The sequence below is a fragment of the Mobula birostris genome, chromosome 9 (genome assembly GCF_030028105.1).
Source record: "Mobula birostris isolate sMobBir1 chromosome 9, sMobBir1.hap1, whole genome shotgun sequence".
NCBI lineage: Eukaryota > Metazoa > Chordata > Chondrichthyes > Myliobatiformes > Myliobatidae > Mobula > Mobula birostris.
The window spans coordinates 136,676,352-136,703,020 of record NC_092378.1 but is presented as its reverse complement, the minus strand read 5'-3'; the positions used below and the strand labels follow the sequence as shown (position 1 = coordinate 136,703,020).

Genomic DNA, 26,669 nt, shown 5'->3' with positions numbered 1-26,669 from the left:
TGTTAATAGAGGTGATTTTGTTAAGCATGGACCTTCTATTTTAAAAAAAACAATTGTATTGCAAAGTTGGAGGGGCTTCACTTTGTCCAAAGCTTTGTATTTTGAAAATTGTTAAAACTTAGCATCTTACAAGAATTTATACACTCTAGTCTTGAATTGCCTTTTCCACGTGATTAGTGAATAAACTATTGGCAAAAACAGACTCATTATAATTCTGCCATGTAACAATACAGTAGAAGAGCTTCCTGGAAATTCTTAGTGGTAGGAAATTACTTGAACTTGGTTGGTTCCAAGCATTTCAAAAAATAGAAAATTTTATTAAAATCCATTTATTCAGGTGTATTTACACTGCCTGAAATATTAATAATCATTGAAGCAGAGCCTTCCTAATGAATTTACATAACTAACTTTTCTTCATTTCAGTGGTGTTACTAATTTTGAATATATGTATTTACTACTTTAATTGTACTTTTCATAACATTTCAAGAGAATACATGTACACAAAATAGTTATTATCAGTTTAAGTAAAGTTGTGTTTTCCTTATTTAAAGAAATTGAAATGGTTATTATGGAGCGATGCAAGATATCTGGCACCCAGCCTTCAGGCTTGACCGAACAAAATACCACAGATGAAGAGAAGACTGCAGCAGCTACAAGGACTAACAATCCAAAGAGAAGGTAAACTTAATTTTTTGTAGCTGTGGTATTTAATTGTACTGTTTTCCACAAGAGTGAGAGAAGATGAAAAACAAACAGCTAGAGTTGGAACCAAAGGAGAAATGTATGTTATCTGGGGTGCCCAATCCTGCCATGACTGCCATTTTGGATACTTTTAAAATAAATATTTAGGATTTTAAACTTAAGTATTTTTGCTTCTGAACCAAGTATTCATTAAAGCATTAAAGTAAATTTGTGTTTGTCAAAAGTAGTAATAATAGTTTGCTTTGGCTGACATCTGATGCGTTGTTAAACTTTTTGTTTGTATAAATTTCTAGTGCAGAGTTGTGCAGTGCATGTTGGAATATAGTAAAATGGTCAACAGTAGTGCAATTAGTACTTGTACATGGATATCATACTTTTGGGATGTTGCTGAAGTATGCATTCAGCGTGACTACATATTGGAATGTATCCAAATTTTTTTGTGGGATTTTCTCTAAAATTCCCAATACATGCTCATTGTTGTCATCAGATATGAGATCATGGCAGTGTTATTTCAAGGGCAATGGTGCATTAGTGCTATTTCAGAGATCCAGAGGACATGGGTTCAGTTGTGATCTCCGATGTGTTCTCCCCACGGATTTCTGCCAGGTGTTCTAATTTTTTTCCCCAAATCCCAACAGTGAGCTGAAAGGTTAATTGACTACTGTAGCTAGATCTTTATAGTACAGAAAGGTTGCAAAGAGAATCGAAAAGGAAAGCAGATGGCCATCTGAAGAGAATAAGTTGCAGAGAAATAACAAAAGGGAAAAGGGGACTAAAGCAATTATTTTCTAGGAGCCAGTATGGACCTGATAGTGCAAATTAAGTGTTGTGTTATAATCAATAAGTGAGGCATTCTGCGTATTACCAACAACTGATATTTGTTATTGCGAAGCTGTTATAGTAACAAATCATGAAAGGTTAATGAGTAACAAAAACCATCTTTGAAAAAGCAAAAGGTAAGTTAAATGTAGTAAAGGAACTTAAACGGGAAGGAGGGTCTAAAGGAAAATAGACTATAATACACAGGAGCAGAGTTAGACCATTCTGCATATCGAGTCTGCTCTGCCATTCCATCATGGCTCATTTATTATTCCTTTCAATTCCATTCTCCTGTCTTCATCTCATCATCTTTGATACCCTAACTGATCAAGAACCTATCAACCTTCGCTTTAACTATACTCAAGGACTTGGTCTCGCACAGCCGTCTGTGGCAATGAGTTTCACAGATTCACTACCCTCTGGCAAAAGAAATTCCTCCCCTTCTGTGTTCTAAGTGGATGTCTGAGGCTAAGTCCTCTGATAGCCCTCTAGGAAACATCCTCTGCACCTCTATTGAAGCTGTTCAATATTCAAAAGGTTTCAGTGAGATTCCCCCACCCACCCCCATTCTTCTAAACTCTGGCGAGTGTAGGTACTGAGCCACCAAATGCTTCTTCTATGTTAATCTTTTTCATTCCTGGGATCGTTCTCATGAATCTCCTCTGTACCCCCTCCAATGCCAGCACATCTTTTTAGTTTAGGGGCCCAAAACAAAATACCCTAAGTGTGATCTAACCAATGCCTTATAAAGCCTCAGCATTATAACCTTGCTCTTATAATTCAGTCTTCTTGAAATGAATGCAAGCATTGCATTAACCTTCCTTACTACCAAGTCCCTTAGTACTGCATCTCTGATTTTTGAATTTTCTCCCCGTTTAGAAAATAGTTTATGTCTTTATTCCTTCTACCGAAGTGCATAACCATGCACTTCCAAGCAGTATATTCCATCTGTCACTCCTTTGCCCTTTCTCCTAATTTGTCTAGGTCCTCTGCAGAGTCCCTGATTCCTCAACACTATTTGCCTTTCCACCTATTTTCATATCGTGTGCAAATTTGGCCACAAAGCCATCAATTCCATCATCTAAATCATTGACATATAAATGAAAAGAGGTGGTCCCAACACTGACCCCTATGGAATGCCACTAGCAACCAACCAGAAAAAGCCCCCTTTATTCCCACTCTTTGCCTCCTGACAGTCAGCATATCTTCTATCCATGCTAGTATCTTTCCTGGAATATCATGGGTTCTTGTTAAGCAGCCTCAGTTGTGGCACCTTGTCAAAGGTCCTCTGAAAATCCAAGTAAACAACATCCAGTGACTCTCCTTTGTCTGCCCTGCCTGTGATTTCCTCAAAGAGTTCCATCAGATTTGTCAGCAAGAATTCCCCTGAAGAAAACCATGAAAACAGAGAAAATTTTGGCCTATTTTCTCATGTGTCTCCAAGTACCCCGAAACATTATCCTTAATGATAGACTCCAAACAAGAGAAAATCTGCTGATGCTGGAAATCCAAGCAGCACACAGAGAATGCTGGAGGAACTCAGCAGGCCAGGCAGTATCTATGGAAAAGAGCAAACAGTTGATGTTTTGGGTAAGACCCTTCATCAAGACTGAACCACTAAAGTCAAGCTAACTGACCTAGAATTTCCTTTTTTCTGCCCCTCTCCCTTCTTGAAGAATGGGGTGAAATTTTCAGTTTTCTGGAATCAGGAGCAATTCCGGAATCTAGTGATTCTTGAAAGATCATTACGAATGCCTCTTCAGCTACCTTTTTCAGAACCCTGGAGTGTGGTCCATCTGATCCAGGAGACTTGTGTATGTTCAGACCTTTCAGCTTCCCAAGTTCCTTCTCCTTACTAATAGCAGCTGCTCTCACATCTTACCCCGACACTGGAATTTCTGGCATACTGCCAGTGTCCTCCAGAGTGAAGGCTCATGCAAGATACTTTTGAAATTTGTCCACATTACTACCATAGGTTGTAAATTGTCCCACATTACTACCTGTCAGCAACATTTTTCCAGCAGTCCAATATTCCCTCTCACTTCTCTTTTACTCTTCATATAGCTGGAAAAAAAAACTTTTAGTATCGTCTTTCGTATTATTGGCTAGCATGCCGTCATATTTTATCTTTTCTCTCCTTATGGTTTTTTAGTTGCCTTCTGTATGTTTTTTAAAGCTTTCCAATCCTCTAACTTTCCATTATTCTTTCCTGTATTATATACTCTTTCTTCTCCTTTTATGGTGTCTTTGACTTCCCTTGTCAGCCACAGTTGCCTCATCCTCCCTGTAGAATACTTAAATCTTTGCAATGTATCTATCCTGCACCTTCTAAATAGCTCCCAGAAACTTCACACATTGCTGCTCTGCTGTCATTTTTGAACTTTGATCCCTCAGTGGAAGGGGACATTAGCAAGGGTCAAAGTTCAAAGTAAATTTACTCTTTTATCTATAAGACCCCATAGGACACAGCAGAAGCATTTAGCCCATTGAGACTGCTCTGCTATTCAATCATGGCTGTTTCTTTTTTTCCCCTCCTCAGCCCAACACCCCGGCCTTCTCCCTGTAACCTTTGATGCTGTGTCCAATCAAGAACCTATCAAGCTCTGCCTACATCCTGGCCTGGCCTGGATAACCTGGCCTCCACAGCTGCCTATGGTAATAAGTTCCACAAATTCACTGCCCTCTGGCTAAAGAAATTTCTTCACATCTCTGTTTTAAATAGATGCCCCTCTATATTGAGGCTGTGCCATCTTGACCTGGACTTCCCCACCATGTAAAACATTCTATTCACATCTGCTCTGTCTAGGCCTTTCAATATTCAAAAGCTTTCAATCAGATCCCTCTTCATCCTTCTAAATTCCAGCGAGTACAGCCCAGAGCCATCAAACGTTCCTCGTATGATAACCCTTTCATTCCCGGAAACATCCTTGTGAACTTCCTCTGGACCCTCCCCAATGCCAGCACATCTTTCGTGAGATGAGGAGCTCAAAACTGTTCACAATACTCAAGATATTGATCATCATCAGCCTTATGAAGCCTCAGCATCGCATCCCTGTTCTTGTATTCCAGACCTCTTGAAATAAATGCTAACATTGCATCTGTCTTCCTCCCCACAAGTTAACCTTTAGGGTGTTCTTCACAAGGATCCGCTTTAGGTAGCTCCCTCCTCATGCCTTTATAATTCCCTATATTCCACTGGAATACTGTTACATTTGACTTTATCTTCTCAAACTGCGGAGTGAATTCAATCATATTATGATCCCTGTCTCCTAAGGGTTCTGTAACCTTAAGCTTCCTAATCAAACCTGTGTCATTAAATAACACCTAATCTGTTCTCCTAGTCTGCTCAACCTCAAGCTGCTCTAAAAAGCCATCTCATCAGCATTCTACAAATTCCCTCTCTTAGGATCCAGCATCAATCTGATTTTTCCAGTCTACCTGCATTCTGAAATCCCGATCACTATCATTTCACATGCTTTTTCTGTCTCCCATTGTAATTTGTATACCACATCCTGGCTACGAGTCAGATCCCTATATGCAATTCGCATCAGGGTCATCTTACCCTGGCAGTTTCTTAACTCTACCCATAAGGATTCTACATCTTCTGATCCAATGCCACTTACTTCTAAGGCTTTGATTTCATTTTTTACCAAGAGTCACTCTCCCCTTCTGCTATCTGCCTGTTCTTTTGATTCAATGTGAATTATTGGATGTTAAGCTTCTAATTATCATCATATTTCAGCCATGACTCAGTGATGCCTACAATGTCATACCTGCCTGTCCTTCCTCACTGTCTCACTACACACTGCGTCTACTTATATACCAACTGTCCCATCCTAAGCCCTAGCACTCTGGTTCCTAAACCCTACCAAATTTTTTTAACCCTCCCGAACAGCTCTAGTAAAATTGGCCACAAGAATATTGGTCCCCCTTGGGTTCAGGTATAACCTGTCCTTTTTGTACAGATCATATCTTCCCCAGAAGAGATCCCAATGATCCAGAAATCTGAAACCCTGCCCCTGCTCCAATGTCTCAGCCACACATGCATCTGCCAGATCATCCTATTCTTATTCTCACTGGTGCATGGTACAAACAGCAATCCAGAGATTACTATTGTGAGGTTCTGCTTTTCAGCTTTTTACCTAACTCCCTATATTCTCTCTTCAAGACCTATTCCTACCTTTGTTGTTGGTACCAGTATATAACACGGTTTCTGCCTGCTCACCCTCTCCCTTTAGAATGACGTAGACCCGATTTGAAACATCCCTGACCATGGAACCTGAGAGGCAAAATACTATCCAGATTTCTTTTTTCACATCTTCACATCTACAGAATCTTCTGCCTGCTCTTCTAACTATGGAATCCCTTGTCACTACTGCACTCCTCTTTACCACGCCTCCTCTGAGCCTCAGAAACAGACTCAGTGCCAGAGACCCTGTCACTGCTGCTTTTCCCGGTAGGTCTCCCCACCCCCAATCAATAACCAAAGCTGTTTGTTTATTATTGAGGGGAAAGTCTTTGAGCTGCAGCTCCAGTTCCTTAACACAGTCTCTAAGGAGCTGAAGCTCAGTGGACTTGGTATGGATGTAATCACCAGGGAGACTTGAGGTCTCCCAGAGTTTCCACATCTTGCACAAAGAACATACCAGTAACTCTGGATCCATTCTCAGTGTACTACCTCTGTACTGATAAAGAAAAAGAAAAAAAACTTGCTAGAAACTTAGAACCTCTGCCTGTTCTTGCCCAAGCCTGTAGAGCCAAAGCCTCTCACTAGACCACTCCACTTCCCTTTTTATTGGCTCAAATAAAAGTCACTTTATATTGAGACCTGTTGTTTTCAAGTAGCTCCCCATTGCTACAATGTCTGTCTGTTCTCTCCAACTCACTTGCTACTTCAAATTATGACTCACTCCTGACGACTTGTTTCTTAGCTTGATCAAATTCATGTCAAGAAGAAATGAAAATGTTTATCCAAATGCTGGTATGCTCTTCAGACTTTAGTTTTCTGTATACTATGGTTATTTCATTTTCCCAGACATGATGTTTATACTCTCATCCTTATTTTGTATGTTCAATTTTGCAGGCCTTTTCTAGATATGGTGTACAATGCACTGGAATGCTTTGAAGAAGACTATTATGCACTGTTTGTGCTATGCCTTCTTTTTGCAATATCTCACAACAAAGGTAAGTTTTGTCAATATTTGGATTTGAAAAATTGCCATAACTAGAACTGGTGCTGGAGAATTTAGAGCATAGTTTATTTATTTCTATTTTATACTAATGATTCTGTTGTATACATTTTTCTTATTCAACCATGAACAATAATATCATAAGCTGTGTTCATGACAGGTATTGTCTGACCCAAATGGTTATTTTTGCCTTAGCTATTTACGATTGTAACTTCTTTCCTCCTTCCCACTTCTATATAAAAAAAAACCTATTCTCTGTATTCTGCATCATGTTATATACAATAAGCACAATATGTAAAATATAATACAATATACAGATATATTAACAACAAAAGGATAGCAAGGGACAGAATTGGTCCTCTGGAAGATCAGAGTGGAAAATCTATGTGTGGAAGCATAAGGGACTGGGGAGATCTTAAATGGACTTTTTGCATCTGTATTTACTTGGGAGATGGACACAGAGTTTACAAATTTGAAGCAATGCAGCAGCAAGGTCATGGACCCTGTACAGATTACAGAGGAGGGCGTCTTTGCTCTCTTGAGGTAAATTAAGTGGATAAATCCTCAGGGCCTGACAAGGTGTTCCATCAGACCCTGAGGGAAGATAGTACAGAAATTGCAGGGGCTGTAGCAGAGATATTTAAAACATCCTTTTCCACCGGTGAGGTGCCGGAGGATTGGAGGATTTAAGAAAGGCTCTAAAAATAAACCATGAAAATATAAGCCGGTGAGCCTGACATCTGTAGTGGGAAAATTATTGGTAAGGATTCTAAGGGACCAGATATACGAGTAGATGGACTAAATAAGAATAGTCAACATGGCTTTGTGCATGGTAAGTCATATCTAACCAATTTTATAGAGTTTTTCGAAGAAGTTACTAGGAAAGTTGATAAAGGCATGGCAGTGGATGTTGTTTACATGCACTTCAGCAAGGCCTTTGACAAGGTCCTGTGAGGGAGGTTGGTCAAGAAGGTTCAGTCGCTTGGCATTCAAGATGAGGTTTTGTGGGAGAAGCCAGAAACTGGTAGTAGATGGTTCCCTCTTCGACTGGAAGCCTGTGTCTAGTGGTGTGCCGCAGTGACTGGTATTGGGTCTGTTGTTGTTTGTCATCCATATCAATGGTTTTGGATGGTAATGTGGTAAACTGGATTAGGAAATTTGTGGATGACACCAAGAATGGGAATGTAGTGGACAGCAAGGAAGGCTGTCAATGCTTGCAGTGAGAACTGGACTAGTTAGAAAAATAGGCTGAAAAATGGCAGATGGAATTTAATGCAGACAAGCGTAAGGTATTGTAATTTTGGGAGGACTAGCCCGTTTAGACCTTGCATGGTGAGCGGTAGGGCACAAAGGTGTGTAGTAGAACAGAGGGATCTGGGAATACAGATTAATAATTCCTTGAAAGTGGCATCATGTAGATAGGGTCATAAAAAAAAAAAGCTTTTGGCACATTGGCTTTATAAATCAAAGTATTGAGTACATGTATTGGTATGTTATGTCCCTGTGCCGAAGAAGTCTTCAGTGTCCTGCCTCAATGACTACCGTCCCGTGGCACTCACATCCATCATCATGAAGTGTTTCGAGAGGCTCGTCGTGAGGCACATCAAGACCCTGCTGCCCCCCTCACTGGACCCCCTGCAGTTCGCGTACCGTCCCAACCTTCAACGATCGACGCCATTGCCATCACCCTCCACCTGGCCCTAACCCACCTGGACAAAAAAGACATGTACATTCGAATGCTGTTCATAGACTTCAGTTCAGCATTCAACACAATCATTCCTCAGAAACTGATTGGAAAGCTGAGCCTACTGGGCCTGAACACCTCCCTCTGCAACTAGATCCTAGACTTCCTGACTGGGAGAACTCAGTCAGTCCGGATTGGAAGTAGCATCTCCAACACCATCACACTGAACATGGGGCTACCCCAGGGCTGTGTGCTCAGTCCACTGCTGTTCACTCTGCTGACCCACGACTGTGCTGCAACACACAGCTCGAACCACATCATCAAGTTCGCCGATGACACGACCATGGTGGGTCTCATCAGCAGGAACGATGAGTCAGCATACAGAGAGGAGGTGCAGCGGCTAACAGACTGGTGCAGAGCCAACAACCTGTCTCTGAATGTGAACAAAACAAAAGAGATGGTTGTTGACTTCAGGAGGGCACGGAACGACCACTCTCCGCTGAACATCGATGACTCCTCCGTAGAGATCGTTAAGAGCACCAAATTTCTTGATGTTCATCTGGCGGAGAATCTCGCCTGATCCCGCAACACCAGCTCCATAGCAAAGAAAGCCCAGCAGCGTCTCTACTTTCTGCGAAGGCTGAGAAAAGTCCATCTCCCAACCCCCATCCTCTCCACATTTTACAGAGGTTGTATTGAGAGCATCCTGAGCAGCTGCATCACTGCCTGGTTCAGAAATTGCACCATCTCTGATCGCAAGATCCTGCAGCGGATAGTGAGGTCAGCTGAGAAGATCATCAGAGTCTCTCTTCCCGCCATTACAGACATTTACACCACATGCTGCATCCGCAAAGCAAACAGCATTATGAAGGACCCCACGCACCCCTCATACAAACTCTTCTGCCTTCTGGCAAAAGACACCTAAGTATTCGGGCTTTCGCGACCAGACTATGTAACAGTTTCTTCCCACAAGCCATCAGACTCCTCAATACCCAGAGCCTGGACTGACACCAACCTACTGCCCTCTACTGTGCATATTGTCTTGTTTATTGTTCATTGTAATGCCTGCACTGTTTTGTGCACTTTATGCAGTCCTGGGTAGGTCTGTAGTCTAGTGTAGTTTTGTGTTTTTTTACGTAGTTCAGTGTAGTTTTTGTATTGTTCATGTAGCACCATGGTCCTGAAAAACATTGTCTCGTTTTTACTGTGTACCGTACCAGCAGTTATGGTTGAAATGACAATTAAAAATGACTTGAATTGTAGCAGACATTATTGAGGCCTAATTTGGAGTATTGTGTCCAGTTTTGGTCATCTACCTATAGGAATGTTATAAATGGAAAGAGTGCAGAGAAAATTTACAAGGATGTTGGTGGGTGTTGAGGACCAGAGATAAGGGAAGATTTAATAGGTTAGAACTTTATACCCTAGAACATAGAAGATTCAGGGGACATTTGATGAATGTTTACAAAATTGAGTATAGATGGGATAAATGCAAGCAGGCTTTTTCCACTGAGGTTGGGTGAGACTACAACGAAAGGTCATGAATTAAGGGTGAGAGGTGAAATGTTAAGGGGAACATGAGGGGGAACTTCTTCACTACAGGCATGTATGTGTTTCTGCATTTCAAAACTGATTATAGTTTTGTACATAGGGATCTGTAGCTAGATGGTTATCATTATTCATGCATGGAGTTAAATTTCACGTTCATTTTATAGGAATGACTTCTTTGGAAGTTTTGCATGAAACTTCCAATCAAAAATTGATACTGACCATATGATTGAAGGTAAACAAGTTGTGTGATGATTCAAAGCATTTAGTAATTTAGTATCATTTAGGTATTGACCCAGACCTGCTGGAAAAGATCCAAATTCCTCCAGAGGATGCTAAGGAGAAGAGCTCGTATAGCCATATACTAGCAGAAAGACTCATTAAGATAATGAACCAAGCAACACGTTCTGGTGAGTACATTTCCTCATGTAATTATTTGGTATTCAGATTTCTACTTCTAAAAAAAATAGAGTAACTTATGTGCCTTAGTGGTTCAATCCTCAGCAATTTGGAGAAAACTGAAATGCAATCAACACGCCTTAAAGAAAACTGATTGAGCTTGCGGGAATCTTAGCATTGTGCTTAAAGAAAATTTCATACTGTTAGTATCAAGAATGTTGGTAATGAATGTGTGATTATAATAGTTACGTTCACATCTATTTCGTTTTCAGTAGAGTTAGTCATGACTCGCCTGTACTAATGTTACCTCTCTTTTCGGAGGTCATGCCTCTCTCCACAGCTTTGAGCACGAAATTCTAGGTTGACAGTGAATGATGTACTGAGCAAGTGCCACAGTCTTAGGGTTGCCATGTTGTAGATGAAATATAAACCCGAGACGTGATCAGTTCTTGAAGCTCTCTGCAATCAGCATCACTAAAAATGAGCTTGTCTGGTCATTGATGTTGTAGGAGCAAGCAATGTGAAAATTAAAGGTCTGTGTTTCTTAAATAAAGTGGTAATTATATGTCAAAGAATGTTTTTCTTGGCTGTAAAGCACATTAGGTCATAAATAAAAGTGCCAGTCTCTGTTTAAAATAGGAAAAACATGCTTTTGCATTAGTATACTGTAATAAAAACTGAAATATATAAATGAGTTGAGCATAACTAAAACAATGTTTGATTTAAGGATGCTTTGATTACGCTAACAACTCAAAATGTATTAAGCTGCAAATAATTTCTAGAAAGGTTTTTTCTGGCTTGGAACCTAATGGAGCAAAGTTTATGCCTTTTAAGAATAAATGCTTATCATGTTGGAATCAACCAGGCAAGCACAGGCCTGCCACTATCCTATGCTTTGTGAAGTTGATTTGGAACAGCATTAGTGTACTATATTTTTCCATTGCACATTATTTTGTTTAATCTGGATTTTGTGCCCAGCAGCATAAAAAACGTTAATGCTGGGAAAGAAAGTAATTCTCCATTTCACAATTTCAACATCAAGAATTCTGGGTTAGGAGTAAAGCAATTAAAGAGTGAATGCAAAGTTTCTATTTTGCTTCATCTGCAATCTTAGACAAACACTCTTGTTTCCTTTCTTATTATTCTGAATGTGGTTTGCAAGTTATTGCCAAAGAGAGTGAACTTGGTTTATGAAACAGCAAACAATCTGCTGGAGGAACTCAGCATGTTGTGTGGCGTCTATGGAGTGATAGGTGGAATTGTCAATATTCGTGGTTAAGACCCTGCATCAGGACTAATAGCCAGTATTACCTGCAGAGGTGAACCGATTATACAGTTGCTTTGTAGAGTGAGGAAGGATTGGGTGGAGCTGGATGATGGGCAAATCGAAAAGAGGAGAGAGGAGTTGGGAAACTGAGCAGGTGGATGATGAATGGAGGCAGATGAACAAAAAAAACGAGGAAAAGTAAGTTGGTAGCTCTTTTAACTGGCACAGTTACAGTGGGTCAAATGCAGCCTCCTACGTCTATGCAAATGTTCTGATATTCTTATCAATACGGTAACAAGAGCAAAACTTGTCATCATTTTCTTCATTTGAATTCTTTCCATGATGTTGCATCTGTTCTGTCTTGATGCATTCCATTAATTTAATATACAATTGCCTACCAAGTAATGCAGAGATTTTTATTTTGGAACATCACTTTCCATTTTATCTACCTTGCAGTAGTTTTAATAGTTCCATTTAATATCAGAGAAATATATGCAATATATATCCTGAAATTCTTGTTCTTTGCAGACATCCATGAAAACAGAAGTGTGCCCCATTGAAGGAGTGACAGTAAAAACTTTAGAACCCCAAAGGCCCCTGCTCCCCCTCCCACGCACAAGCAAAACAGCGACCCTCATATTCCCACACTTCTGCATGAAAAGCATCAGCACCCTCCACCCACCAAGCAAGCAATAGCAAAGCCCCCAAGAAGGACCATGGTCTGCAGTATAACAGAAACTAATCACTCACTGGACAATTCAACATACTGCTGGCTCTCTCTCTCTCTCTTTCTCTCCCTAATAAAGGAAAAGAGAGATGTCTCCCTTTCACAGTGAGAGGGGAGATGTGACAAAGCAACTTGCTCATTTGCAATGAAAGTCTGTCGCATTACTTTTTTTTCTGAGTTCTCGGAGTCTAGAATTGGTAACAAACTCTCCCCAGCAATAAGAGAGAACGTGATTTGCCGAGTACAGAGCGTCCGATAGCTGATCTGCTTTTCCCCGATGTTCCGTTTTTTCCTGTGACGCTTCAGTCGGCACCAGCATAGAATCAGCTCGTCCACAGGTCCGCAAAGCCTCAGAACCCCGAAGGCACATACGTCTTCTAGGGCGCATCCTTGGAATTTCGAGAAGTGGTTGGTCGTGAGCCCTTGGGAGCAAGTCCCACCACCGCAAAGAGTGTAACTACAGGTTAGGGTCTCCACCAGAACCCCATCCACTCTGAAAAGGGAAAAGAGAGACATCTGAAGTAGAAATTAAGCTGTTTCTGTAGAAAAGCTCGTAGTTGCTGTTAAGTGCATTTGTAGCTCTACCCCAGAATGCATGGAGTACTTTTCACTTTTCTGGAGGAATGCAGTAGCAAGATCCTAGGAAACTATGCACCATTCAGCAAAAGCAGCTCATTTGATGGACCACTCAATACATTTAATCCCTCCATCTTTAATAAATAGTGAATGCAGTTATTCACCTTAACTCAGTGCAAATTGCTGATCCTTTACTCTGTGGTTTTGCTGCCAGGTTCCTTATTTCCTACCCTGAGGAGAACTTGTAAATCTCTGTTTTCACGTACAAGTGTTCCTGGTTAGTTATGAACAAATCCACAAAAGTTTGCATAAAAGCACTTAAATTTTAAGGAACCAATTCTGTTTTGATGAAAAATCTTGACCTGAAATGTCATTTTTTTTATTCCTCTCCAAAGATCCTGCCTGACTGCTGAGTTCCTCTAACAATTTTTGTCTGTTTACTTTGTAATGCATATGTTGGTAGCAGTTTATTTTGATGAAGACAGTTTTCATAATATCTACCTAAATCAGCCTTAATAACAAACCTTTTGAGCTATCGTTGAAATAAATGCTTGAAAAAATACCCATGCAGCCTAAGAGACCTACATTTCTACATCACCTTTCACACATTTTGCGGAGTACTTCCAGTTAATTATATTTTGAAATGTAGTACTTTTATAACATAGAAAATAAAGCTGCCAGTTTTCACACATTAAGAGCAATGTGAGATTGTTAGTTCTAGAATTGTTGCTTGAAGTATATTGCCAAAGATTTTCTGAGCATTTGTGTTCAGCTGTAGTAGTAGATCCAGCCTTAATTTAAATTTCTAATTGAAAGATACCTCCTCTAAAGTCCTTTCCTGCTGCACTAGAGGGTCAACCTAGGCTTTTGTGTCTTGGATTAATTTGTACCAGGATTATTCTGATTTAGAGTTGAACCTGGTCCCAAAATATGAGTGCTGACATTGAATTGATGGTTGAACATTTGCTGAAAAAGAATAAGTTGCATTAAACTTGTTTGACATCTTATTTGCATATAGAAAGTTTATTGTTGCTTGAATATATGTTGCTAATACCGTAAATATTATTCTTTTTCATAGATGCCAAAATCCGCCTGGCTACATTGGAGCTTGCTTGCCTCGTACTGAAACAACTTGTGTTATCAGATGGCACCTGTATTATTAAAGATGTGCATCTTGCCTGTCATGAGGTAAAATACTGATTTTTTAAAAAAAAGTTTTTTATGGCGTGTGTAAAAGGATACATGTTATGGTATCCAAGTCTGGTACAGGTGTTCCCCGCTTTTTGAACGTTCGCCTTACGAAACCTCACTGTTACGGAAGACCTACATTAGTTCCCTGTTTTCGCTAACAGAAGGTGTTTTCACTTATGAAAAAAGGCAGTGCGTGATAAAAAAAAACAGCGGGTGCCCCGCGCAGCCACTCTCCCCCGGATTCAGAACTGCATTCTCGCCAGCATTGCTTAAACACATGCCTGTGAACAGCCGTTAGCAAGCTGAGTTCTAAGGTATCGGAAAAGCCTGAAAGAGCTCGTAAGGGTGTTACACTTAGTGTAAAACTAGACATAATTAAACATTTCGATCATGGTGAACGAAGTAAGGACAAAGTGAGTTTGGCTTGTGGAAGTTGACGAAGATGACGTTGAAGAGGTTTTGGCATCTCATGACCAAGAACTGATAGGTGAAGAGCTGATGCAATTGGAAAAGGAAAGGATAACAATCAAAACTGAATGCAGTAGCGAACGGACCAAAAGTGAAGTCTTCCAGGAACTGACCGTGAAGCAACTGCGTGAGATTTTCACTGCAATGATAAAGTACGACTAATTTTGAAAGGGTACGTCAGTTTAGGGCATATTTGCAGGATAGTTTGAGAGCTTACAAAGAACTGTATGATCTAAAAATGCGTGAGGCTAAGCAGTCAAGCAAGCCTTCCACATCAGCCTCGGCGGACGACGAACCTCAACCTTCGACATCGAAGCAGGCAGGCATAGGAGAAGATGGCCTGCCTGCCCTAATGGAAACAGACAATGAGATGACATCCCAGTGTCGCACCACCCCAACCCCCGGGCCGCGGACAGATACCGATCCACAAAGATTACAGCGGTAACCGGGACGCACCCAGCACATCTTTAAGAAAAAAAGCCGGAATAAACAAGCTAATTAATTAGGTGCTGCCCGGCATGTAAATGTCGGCCCAGATCAGAGGCGACTGGCAATTGCCAATTATCTAGCTTTCTAGGCACCTGTGGATAGAAACTACATCTGTATTCTAGAATACTGGTTATGCTTCTTTCAAATAAAACCCTACTCACCTTAAAAGAATAAATTCCTAACAATTCTTTGGCCTTTTGGTATCCTTCTTACTGACTTTGTCATCTCAGTGTTCAGCAGAAGGTGTAAAGATTGCCTTTTAACATAGAAACATAGAAAATAGGTGCAGGAGTAGGCCATTCGGCCCTTCGAGCCTGCACCGCCATTCAGTATGATCATGGCTGATCATCCAACTCAGAACCCTGTACCAGCCTTCCCTCCATACCCCCTGATCCCTTTAGCCACAAGGGCCATATCTAACTCCCTCTTAAATATAGCCAATGAACTGGCTTCAACTGTTTCCTGTGGCAGAGAATTCCACAGATTCACCACTCTCTGTGTGAAGAAGTTTTTCCTAATCTCGGTCCTAAACGACTTCCCCTTTATCCTCAGACTGTGACCCCTCGTTCTGGACTTCCCCAACATCGGGAACAATCTTCCTGCATCTAGCCTGTCCAATCCCTTTAGGATTTTATACGTTTCAATCAGATCCCCTCCTCAATCTTCTAAATTCCAACGAGTATAAGCCTACTTCATCCAGTCTTTCATCATATGAAAGTCCTGCCATCCCAGGAATCAATCTGGTGAACCTTCTTTGTACTCCCTCTATGGCAAGGATGTCTTTCCTCAGATTAGGGGACCAGAACTGCACACAATACTCCAGGTGTGGTCTCACCAAGGCCTTGTACAACTGAAGTAGTACCTCCCTGCTCCTGTACTTGAATCCTCTTGCTATAAATGCCAGCATACCATTTGCCTTTTTCACCGCCTGCTGTACCTGCATGCCCACTTTCAATGACTGGTGTATAATGACACCCAGGTCTCGTTGCACCTCCCCTTTTCCTAATCGGCCACCATTCAGATAATAATCTGTTTTCCTGCTTTTGCCACCAAAGTGGATAACTTCACATTTATCCACACTAAATTGCATCTGCCATGAATTTGCCCACTCACCTAACCTATCCAAGTCACCCTGCATCCTCTTAGCATCCTCCTCACAGCTAACGCTGCCGCCCAGCTTCGTGTCAAATTGCCTTGAATGAATTTTGTTTATGCTGCCAAAAGTTTGTATATGCAGAAAGGAATTAAGGAGGCAGATTTAATATAATGTGAGCTGCTTTACTTTCAATCATGTTGTATGTTCAGGAGTCTTCCAGAGACTTAAAGAATTAATTTATGCTGATACTTCAGTGTAATATAGATTGTCACTCATATTGTTTCTCATACTTGTTTAAACATGGACAGCCATTCTGCTCGTTAGTCTATACCAACACTTGGAGCAACTCCACTCCCCCATTTATTTTCCTGTAACCCATTGGCAGATGGAATACAGGGTCGGGAAGATTTTGGTCATGTACTTTGGTAGAAGAAGTGAAAGGGTTGACTATTTTCTAAATGGAGCAAAAGTACAGAAAACTGAGGAGCAAAGGAAATTGGGAGTCCCCTTGCAGGGTTCCCTAAAGGTTAATTTTCAGGATGTCTGTGGTGAGGAAGGCAAATACAGTGTTAGTATTCCTTTCAAGAGAAATAGTATACAAAAAACAAGGATGTAATATTGAAACTTTATAAAGCACTGGTGAGATCTGACATGGAGTATTGTGAGCAGGTTTGGGCCTCTTATCGTAGGAAGGATGTGCTGAAACTAGAGAGAGTTCAAAGGAAGGGTCACAGAAATGATTCCTGGATTGAATGGCTTCTCATATGAAGAGCGTCTGATGGTTCTAGGCTTATATTCACTAGAATTCATAAGAATTAAGGGTGCCTTCATTGAAACCCATCAGTTGGTGAAAGCCCTTGATAGAGTGGATGTGGAGAGGATGTTTCCTATGGTGGGAGAGTCTAAAACCAGAGGACACAGCCTTAGAATAGAGAAAAGCGTCTTTTAGAGCAGAGATGAACAGGAGTTTCTCAAGTCAGAGAGTAGTGAATCTGTGGAATTCTTTGTTGAGGCCATCGTTATGTATATTTAAGGCAGGGGTTGATAGATTCTTGATTGGTCAGGGTATGAAGGGACATGCGGAGAAGGCAGGAGATTGGTGCTGAGAGGAACATTGGATCAGCCATGATGAAATAGTGGAGTAGGCTCAATGGAATAACTGGCCTCCTAATTCTACTCCTATATCTTATGATCTTGTGGTCTTACTCTCTTCCATGTTCTTGCTCTCCACCTGAGTTCTCCTACCATCTCCTTACATTAGGGGTCATTTACAGTGGGAACCAAAGACCTACCAACTGGATGTCTTTGAATGTGTTGAGGAAATTGGAGTACCTGAAGGAAACCCATGCAGTTAAAGGAGAATTCCACACAAACCACACCAGTGGTAACGGATTGAGCCTTGGTTGCTGAAGCTGTGAGATGTCTGCACTACTGACTGTGTTGCTGTGCAACCCAGCAATTGTGGAGGCCAAATCATTGAGTATATTTAAAGTGGAGGTTTATAAGTTCTTGATTAGTAATGACGTCAAAGGTTACGAAGAGAAGGCAGGAAAATGGGGTTGAGAGGGTTGGTAAATCAGCCCTGATTGAATGGTGGAGCAGACTCGATTGGCCGAATTGCCAAATTCTGCTCCTATGTCTTGTGGTAGTTATGGTCAGTCAGTTTTATCTTTTGGGTCAAGTCCCAGATTAAGACCCTATCTACTATTTTAATTGGGGCACCACAGTAGCATAGTGGTTAGCACAACATTATTACAGCTCAGTTTAATTCCATCGCCATCCGTAAGAAGTTTGTACGTCCTTCCCGTGAGCACGTGGGTTTCCTCCAAGTGATCTGGTTTCCTCCCATTGTCGAAAGGTGTACCAGTAAGTAGTTTAATTGGTTATTGTAAATTGTCCTGTGGTTAGGCTAGGGTTAAATAGTTGGGTTGCTGGTGATGTGGCTCGTTGGGCTGGAAGGGCCAGTTCTGCGCTGTATCTCAAAATAAATAAATATTAACATCATATGTTTCATTACTGTTTAAAGATGCTCAGCAGCAGTTTCCGTGGACTATTTATCCTTTCAAATACATCTGTATACTTGTGAAATTTCCTAAATTTTAAATGTTAGCCACTCTTCAAAAGTGTTTTATTCTTGCAAGTTGCTTTGGGACATTCCAAGATTGAGAAAGGCCCCATGTTGTTTGAATTTCTTCATTTTTCTGCGGCTTGTGGAACAGTTTTGAAATTAAGGAATTTCTGCTAATTTTACAAAACTGAAGAGGTTTTCAACCACCAGAAAGCTTTGACTAGTCAATAAATTGATATATTGAAACTTTACTACTTAATATAATCTTGGTTTATGTGAAAACAATGATTTAGTTCCTTAACTGTAAATTCGTGGGCTAAAATACATAGTGAGTCATTGTTATTCAGTTTATCTTTGTTGTAGAATCTGAAAAATTAGATTTTTGCATGTTATTGCATTTATTTGAACTTTTCTAGTAACAACTCCTGAGCTACAAGAGTCCTGACATAGAGTCCTACAAGTGCCGCTGTCTAGTCAAGGACCGTAGAGAGCGCGCAGCTAATCGCGCGCTCTACGGGAGTGTAGGTCAAGTGTATGGTGTGGGATGAGGTTAAAATAAATTACAGAAGCGCGCGCTTTATTTACATGTTATGACAGGTGCGTTCACGTAAGTGCCAATGGGTTGGCGCGGTCCAGACATGGTTCTCACGGTCCGGCTATTGGGGTTGTCTAGATATGGAGTCATGGAGCAGTACAGCAGGAAAACAGGCTGATCAGTCCATCCAGTTCATGCCGATCTGTTTTTCTGCCTAGTCCCATCTACCTGCATCCATCCGGACCGTAGCCCTTCATATCCTGCTCATCTGTGTACCTCTCCAAACCTTCCTTAAATGTTAGAGTTTAATTGACCACTTTCACAGGCAGCTCATTCCACACTCGCACCATGCTCTGAGTGAAAAGGTTTCCCCTTCAGTTTCCCTTTAAGTATTTCACCGTTCACCCTAAGCCTATGGCCTCTAGTTCCAGTCTCACACAGCTTCAGTGGGAAAAGCCAGCACGTATATACCCTATCTGTATCTGTCATAATTTTTTATGCCTCTATAAGATCTCCCATTATTCTCTTACACTCCAGAGAATAAAGTCCTAACCTATTCAACCTTTCCCTCTAACTCAGGTTTGAAGTGTCAGCAATGTCCTTGTAACTTCTGTCTTTCAAGCTTATTTATATCTTTTCTGTAGGTAGGCAACCAGAACTGCACGCAATACTCCATATGAGGCCTCAGCAGCATCTTATACAACTTCAACATAAAGTCCTAACTCCTGTACTCCAGTGTTCTGATTTATGAAGGGAAATGTGCTTAAAGCTTTCTTTACGACATTATCTGTCTGTGACACCACTTTCAAGGAAGTTTGGATCTGTATTCTCAGATCCCTCTTCTATGCTCTACCATTCACTGTTTAACTCTTATGCTAGTTTGTCCTGCCAAAGTGCAATACCTCACACTCATCTGCACTAAATTCCATCAGCCAACTTTTTCAGTCCTTTTTTTCCCAGATTATGCTGCAAGCTTATCAAGCCATACCTAAAGCACTGAGGAGTGCGGCAGAACAAAGGATCTGGAAAAATCGTTCATAATTTATTGAAAGTAGCGGCACAGGTAGATAGGCTCGTAAGGAAAACTTTTGGCACATTGACCTTCATAAATCAAAGTACTGAGTACAGGAGATGTTATCTTGAAGTTGTATAAGATGTTGGTGAGGCCTGATTTGGAGTATTGTGTGCAGTTTTGGTTACAGGGAAGATGTAACTAAGGTTGAAAGAGTACAGAGAAAATTTACAAGTATGCTGTTGGGACTGCAGGACCTGAGTTGTAAGGAAAGATTGAATAGATTAGGACTTTATTCCTTGGAACATAGCAGATTGAGGAGAGATTTGAGAGAGGTGTTCAAAATTATGAGGGGTACAGATAAGGTAAATGCAAGTAGGTATTCCCATTGAGGGACTACAACTGGAGGTCATGACTTAAAGATGAAAGGTGAAATATTTAAGGGGAACATGAGGGAAAACTGCTTCACTCATCAGGTCACGAGAGTGGACTGAGTTGCCAATGCAGGTGGTGCATATGAGCTTGATATCAATGTTTAAGAGAAGTTTGGATAGGTACATGAATAGTAGTGATGTGGATAGCTATGATCTGGGTGCAGGTCAATGGGACTAGGCAGTTTAAATGGCTCGGCATGGCCCACATGGTCCGAAGTGCTTGTTTCTGTGCTGTACTTTTCTATGACTTTAAACTCTGATTTTTGCAGCTTTACATTTCATATCCAGGCTCTACAAAGCGGGTAGGTGCTGAGCAAAAAATCTGACAAATAGCAGTTTATGCAATGCTTATCCACAGTTATTTATAGCTAAGGAGAAAGACATTGCATTTGGTAATTTTAGTTGGGACAGTGACTTTCTAAAGCATATTAAGCTCAAAAATTAGGCATTAGATGTTTGATCAAGCACTAAGATGGATAAATCCTGAGAGCCTGTTGAAATGTATCCCATGCTTCTACAACAATGGTCCCCAACCTCCGGGCCGTGAAGCATGCAGGGATGCAGCAGTAGCCGGAGCGCATCCAGCACATTTTTAAGAAAAAAGCCGCAATAAACAAGCTAATTAATTAGGTGCTGCCTGTCACGTAAATGTCGGCCCAGATCAGAGACGATTGCCGATTTCACTTGCTCTACATGACGTCCACTCCTCTTTCCAGGGCGCTGGAGCCGTTAGCTGTTCCATTGTTTGGTGAATTTAAACGCCAGCCCAGACAGGCTGAAAAGACAGAGCTGTCAGGATCGAGGTGACATGTTGAATCTACACAAACTTCTAATAAAGTATAGGCGCTGCCGTGCTTTCTTTGTAATGACAGTTACGTGTTGGTCCCAGGACAGATCCTCTGACACTTTTCAAAGAGAGAAACGTCGATCCTTAATGTCAAAGAATTTAAAGTTTTTGACCCTTTCCACCTCAATTCCTTTAATGAAGACTGGCTTCTGGGCGGCACCTAATTAATTAGCTTGTTCCTTTTGGCTTTTTTCTTAAAGATATGCTGGGTGCGCTCCAGCTACCGCTGCACCCCTGCATACTTCGTGGCCCGGTATCAGTCCGCGGCCCGGAGGTTGGGGACCACTGTTCTACAAGACACGAGGAGACAGCTGTGGGCCACATGCAGATATAGTGGATTCTGGTTAGTTGGGACACATCGGGACCAGTACATATTGGCTCAATTAAGCACTACCTCAATAAGCCCAAGTTTCATGGAAATAGTTAAAAACGTATGAAAAAAATGATTGTTTAACTGAGTTACAAATTATGTATTTAAATGAAAAACGGAACAAATTGGAACATTACCAATGCTACTAGAGTACTATAAAATTGTGAATTAGTTCCAAATGTTTATCAACAGAGGAACTCATCCAGTGTATGCTGCCGTGTTCTTTTGATTGACTATAAAAGAACAAAATCAGTGCAGAGACCTAGTGGAGATATTGGACTGCCTTATTACATTGCTTTCGACAATTGCATCCTCCAGATCTGCATTTTCTTTGTAACATTCAAGATGATTGCCGATGCCTTCAAAGTCTTTGTAGTTCCTAATTTGTTGAAGTAATGAGGTCATTTCATTTTCACTCCCAGCCATTTCTGGCATCTCCAAGCCTGAGTGCTTGAAATCGCAGTGAGCAAAACAATTCTGAATTGTCGTACTGCTTATTTCTCATCAACTGTCAGTGACAGAAATCATTGCTTTTGAACACAAACACATGACATTATTTAAAAACTATTCCATCTAAGCATTGTGTAGTGTCCAAATGACCGCACAAGCGCATGCAACTGATGCTAGTTAGAAACTGTTCAGCAACAGTCTCCTGTCCAAATTAAGTGATATAGTGTCCCAAGTAAATTAAGGGAATCCCTGCTGTTTTCTTGATTAGTTTTTGTTCTTTAAGAGTTATCCCAAATACCTGGCTGCCCCGATCAACCGATGGCCCAATGAACCGGAATCCACTGTACTTAAATCTTACCTGGCCATAGTTGAAGTGCTTGGTGGCTGAAAGATGGTGAATGATGCTACCTTTTATTCAAGAAGAGAAAGAAGGATAAAGTTCAAAGTAAATTTAAACACCGGGCCAGATGGTCTGAAAAGGCAGGCCGTTGGGACCGGAGGCCAGGGTCAGGGCTGGTTCTGTTCTGAGACGTTTTACTTTGCTCTCCCCTGCGCCGGAGCTGAGGCTATGAAACAGCTGTAGCTGCTCTGGGCTTAGTGTCTGCAAGCTTCGCGGTGATTTGCCCTGTTGTGTGGTGAACTGAGACTGAAGCTATTGGCCTACTCTGGCTGCTCCAGGTTTCAGGTTAATGGACTCAATTTTGTTCTGAATGCTGATGCTTGCTTTATTGTTTGCAAGGTTTGTTCTTTCTCTCTCTGCGCATTGGATGTTCCTCTTTTTTTAAATAGGGTTCTTTTGGGTGTCATGTTTTGTGGCCACATCTAAGAAGATGAATCAAGGTGGTATAACTTGCACATACTTTGATTAAAAAAATGTATATTGAACTTAAAATATTTTATCAGAGGTAGATTCATTTTCTTGCGAGCCTACTCAATAAACCTAATAACCATAATAGAATCAATGAAAGACCACAGCAACAGGGCAGACAACCAGTGTGCAAAAGAGAACAAAAATAACAACAATAAATAAGCAATGAATAATGAGAACATGAGATGAAGAGTCTTTGAAAATGAATCCAAAGGTTGTAAGAACAGTTCAGTGATAGGGCAAGTAAAGCTGAATGAAGTTGTTCCCACTGGTTCAAGAACTTATGGTTGAGGGGTAGTGACTGTTCCTGGACCTGGTGGTGAGCGTCCCTGATGATGGATACTGCTTTCAGTTTAGCGCGCTCTGTGTAGATGTGCTCAATGGTGGGGAGGGCTTTACCCATGATAGACTGGGCCATATCTGCTACTTTTTGCAGGAATTTCTATTCAAGACCATTGGTGTTTGTTGTAGGTTATTATAGATGCATTAGTTCAAAACCAGTGGTAAGGAAAAAGCATCTCTGAGGGAAAGATTTGATCTATACATTGAAAGGCATGGCGTAATTGGAGATTATCAACAGATATTTGTTGGGGGAGATCTAGCCTGACTAACTCAATTGTGATTTAGAAGAAGTAAATCTTATTTATATATATATATATAAAAAAAATTATGAATGTAGGTAAGAATTAAGACTGCAACCACCCATTGAATGAAAAAAAAGTTTCCTCAGGTCACCTCTAAACTTCTTGCTCTTCACCTTGAATCTGTGCCCTCTAGTCGTAGGCAGCTCTGCCCTGCGAAAAGCTTGCTTACTAACTACCCTATCTACGTGTCAAAATTTTGTATCAAAATCAGGTCACCCCTCAGGTTCTCGTACTTAGCAAAAACAAACCTAACCTAACCCAGCCTGTCCATTCCTTCCTTGAACAAGATATAACTTGACTAAGATTTCTGACCAGAAGTATGTGAATCTTTTATAGTTTCAGGCAGCTGCAGCATTTCTAATTTGCATTTTGGCCAAGCAGTGGAACAGCCTGTAGGTTGTTGTAGTTATAGCTGACTTGCATCCTTTTCCAATGAACTCCCTGGTTGTTTAACTTGTATGGGCAGCTGTTGTTTTTGCTCTTTCTTTGAAATTAGTTTGCATTTTGTCTAAGACACTATGGAGCCTTTGTATTTGAACATTACAGACTAATTAATTTTTAGAATTTAGAGCAGGTGTTCCCAACCAGGGGTCAATGGACCCCTCAAGTTAATGGTAGGGGTTAATGGCATAAAAAAGGTTGGGAACCCCTGAGTTAGAGTAATCTTTTAATTTGGAATTAAGGCTTTGGTGCCAAAAGACTTCTAAGATTGGGCAAGATTGCGACTTGTTGCCCATGGAAAATAAACATAGCCGTTATGTATGTATTTATTATTATTACTTTTTTCTTTTTTGTGTTTGTACAATTCATTGTCTATTGCACATTGGTTATTTGCCTATCTTTATTGTGAACAGTTTTTCTTTGATTCTATTGTGTTTCTTTGTATTTACTGTGAATGCCCAAGAGAAAATATATCTCCAGGTAGCGTATGGTGATATGTATATACGTACTTCGATAATAAATTTACTTTGAACTTTATTGAAACCGTTGAGGTGCAATATATTGAAAAAACTTGCCAGACCGCCTTAGGGTTTATTGGTGTCAATCACATTGCGAGAGGTTGGATTAAAATGTCAGTCTTAGACATGAAGGACAGGTTTCCTTCATGAATAGCTTGGATTTTGGCACAGTTCTTATTGTCATTTTACCTCCTGTTGTTTTAACTTGAAAGTTTTTGTAATGGATTACCTGTCCAAATATTTGTATTTAATACTGTTCATAATTGTTGAAGAATCATGAGATAGTGTAAATTTAATATAAACAGTGCATTTGCGAGATTATAAATCAGTTATAACACCATATAAATGCCCAAAAATTTGAGCCTGCCCATTAACTCCTCCTTGCGTAAAGGCACTGCACAATGATACTTCCAAATGGGTATCCAGACATACTTCCAGCAGAATTGAGATCCTTAATATTGGATTATTATTGTTAAAACTTCAGTATGGCGTTGCCCCTTATCATCCACCTGTATTGCAATTCCTCTGTAATTTTAACAAATTACAAAAGTGGAAATTGTGTGCAATAAAGTTGGACTTCACCTAAACGCTAAAAAGACAATACATGGCGTTTAACTGCGACGAAGGTACTCTCAAGACTGTAGAGAATGATACCATTAAGAATGTCTTTGACTACAAGTACCTCGGGTCAAGAATGATGAGTTCGGAGAAGGACATAAAGATGTGGAAAGTGCTGGCATGGGGGGCTATGAACGACATGAAGGAAATCTGGAGGTCGAACCTGACCAGAGGGCTTAAAAAGACGATTTCATAGCAGTCATTGAGTCCATTCTCACATACGGATGCGAGATGTGGGCACTCACCAAGACGATGCGAAAGTCTCCAGATGGTTGCTATCCTCCTGACGTGAGTTGGCAACAGCACATGACGAACGTCGAGCTCTATAACAACCTACCGATGCTCACCACTAAAATCGAAGTGAGAAGATTGCAACTAGCGGGGCACTGTCTACACCACCCCAAGCTACCTGCCAGCCTAGTCATCATATGGGAGCCCAAGCTCGGGAGGATGAACCCTGGGCGCCCTCCCAAGACTATGGTCAACACGCTCCTAGAAGACAGCGGCGCGGCTAATGTAGGTGAACTGAACACACTGATGAGGGAGAAGTGGAGAGTCCGTCATCGTGCCCAACGCCGGTCCCCTAGGCCTGAGTTGATGTTGTTGTTGTAGTAGTAGTATAACGCTTTATTCTAGAGTCCGTTATTGTTTTACTTTGTACTACCTCAATGTGCTATGTATTGAATTGATCTATATGAAAGGGTATGCAAGTCGATCCTCCACAGTCTCCTTCAGCACAGACGCAGCACCTATGCTCAAACCCTGCTTAACTGCTTACAACACCGCTGAAGTTGGCCGAACCAAAAGTGGTGACGAATTGGCATATAGGATTGAAAATCTGGCAGAGTGGTGCCACAATAATAATCTCTCACTCAATGTCAGCCAGACCGAGCAGCTGATTATTGACTTCAGGAGGAGGAAACCGGAAGTCCATGAGCGAATCCTCATCGGGGATGAGAGGAGGAGAGGGTCAGCAACTGATATTATCATTTCAGAGGATTTGTTCTGGGTCCAGCATGTAAATGCCATTACCACCAAGTTCAGGAACAGTTATTATCCCTCAGCCATCAGGATCTTGAACCAGGAGGAATAACTTCTCTCACCCCATCACTGAACTGTTCCCATAATCTATGGACTTACTTTCAAGGACTCTTCATCTCAATGGTTCCATCTAATATCAGAGGATGCATACAGGTATAAAGCATGAAATTTTTGCTCTTTGCAGACATCCACGAAACAGAAGAAAACCCCAAAGAATGAATGACGAACATTTTAGAATCCCAAAGCTCCCCCACCCCCTCCCATGCACAAGCAGTAGCAAAGCATCAACCCCGCCCCCACTTATTCCAGCAGGAAGTATCAGTGCCCACCACCCACCACCCACCACCCACCAAGCAAGAAATAGCAAAACCTCCAAAGAGATCGTGGTCTGCAGCTCAACAAAATACTAGTCCATAACCCAGCACATTGCCATCCCACAGGCACTCTCTCTCTCTCTCTCACTAATAAGGGGCAGGGGTGTCACCCTTTCCACAGTGTGAGTGAGACCAACAGATCGCTGTTTCGATGTTACAATCTGAAGCAACACTTATTCAAGCTCACCTGACTCGAGAACCAGCAGTCGCTTCCCCCCCCCGACCCCCAAAGGGGAGAGAGAGAGATAGACAAGAGATAGCAGAGGCCTCTGACAACCGCACCTGATGTTCTCG

The 26,669-nt window shown here is 41.2% G+C and overlaps 1 protein-coding gene across 6 annotated transcripts in view; it reads left to right on the top strand.

Moving 5' to 3' along the window:
* clec16a (C-type lectin domain containing 16A) overlaps positions 1–26,669 on the top strand; it is a 225,896-nt gene that overhangs the window by 97,859 nt on the left and 101,368 nt on the right. For all 6 annotated transcript variants that reach the window (XM_072268940.1, XM_072268938.1, XM_072268939.1 and 3 more), the window contains 4 exons: positions 552–678; positions 6,605–6,705; positions 10,230–10,352; positions 13,990–14,099. In XM_072268940.1, the coding sequence (XP_072125041.1) occupies positions 552–678; positions 6,605–6,705; positions 10,230–10,352; positions 13,990–14,099 (461 nt within the window). The remainder of the gene's footprint in view (positions 1–551; positions 679–6,604; positions 6,706–10,229; positions 10,353–13,989; positions 14,100–26,669) is intronic.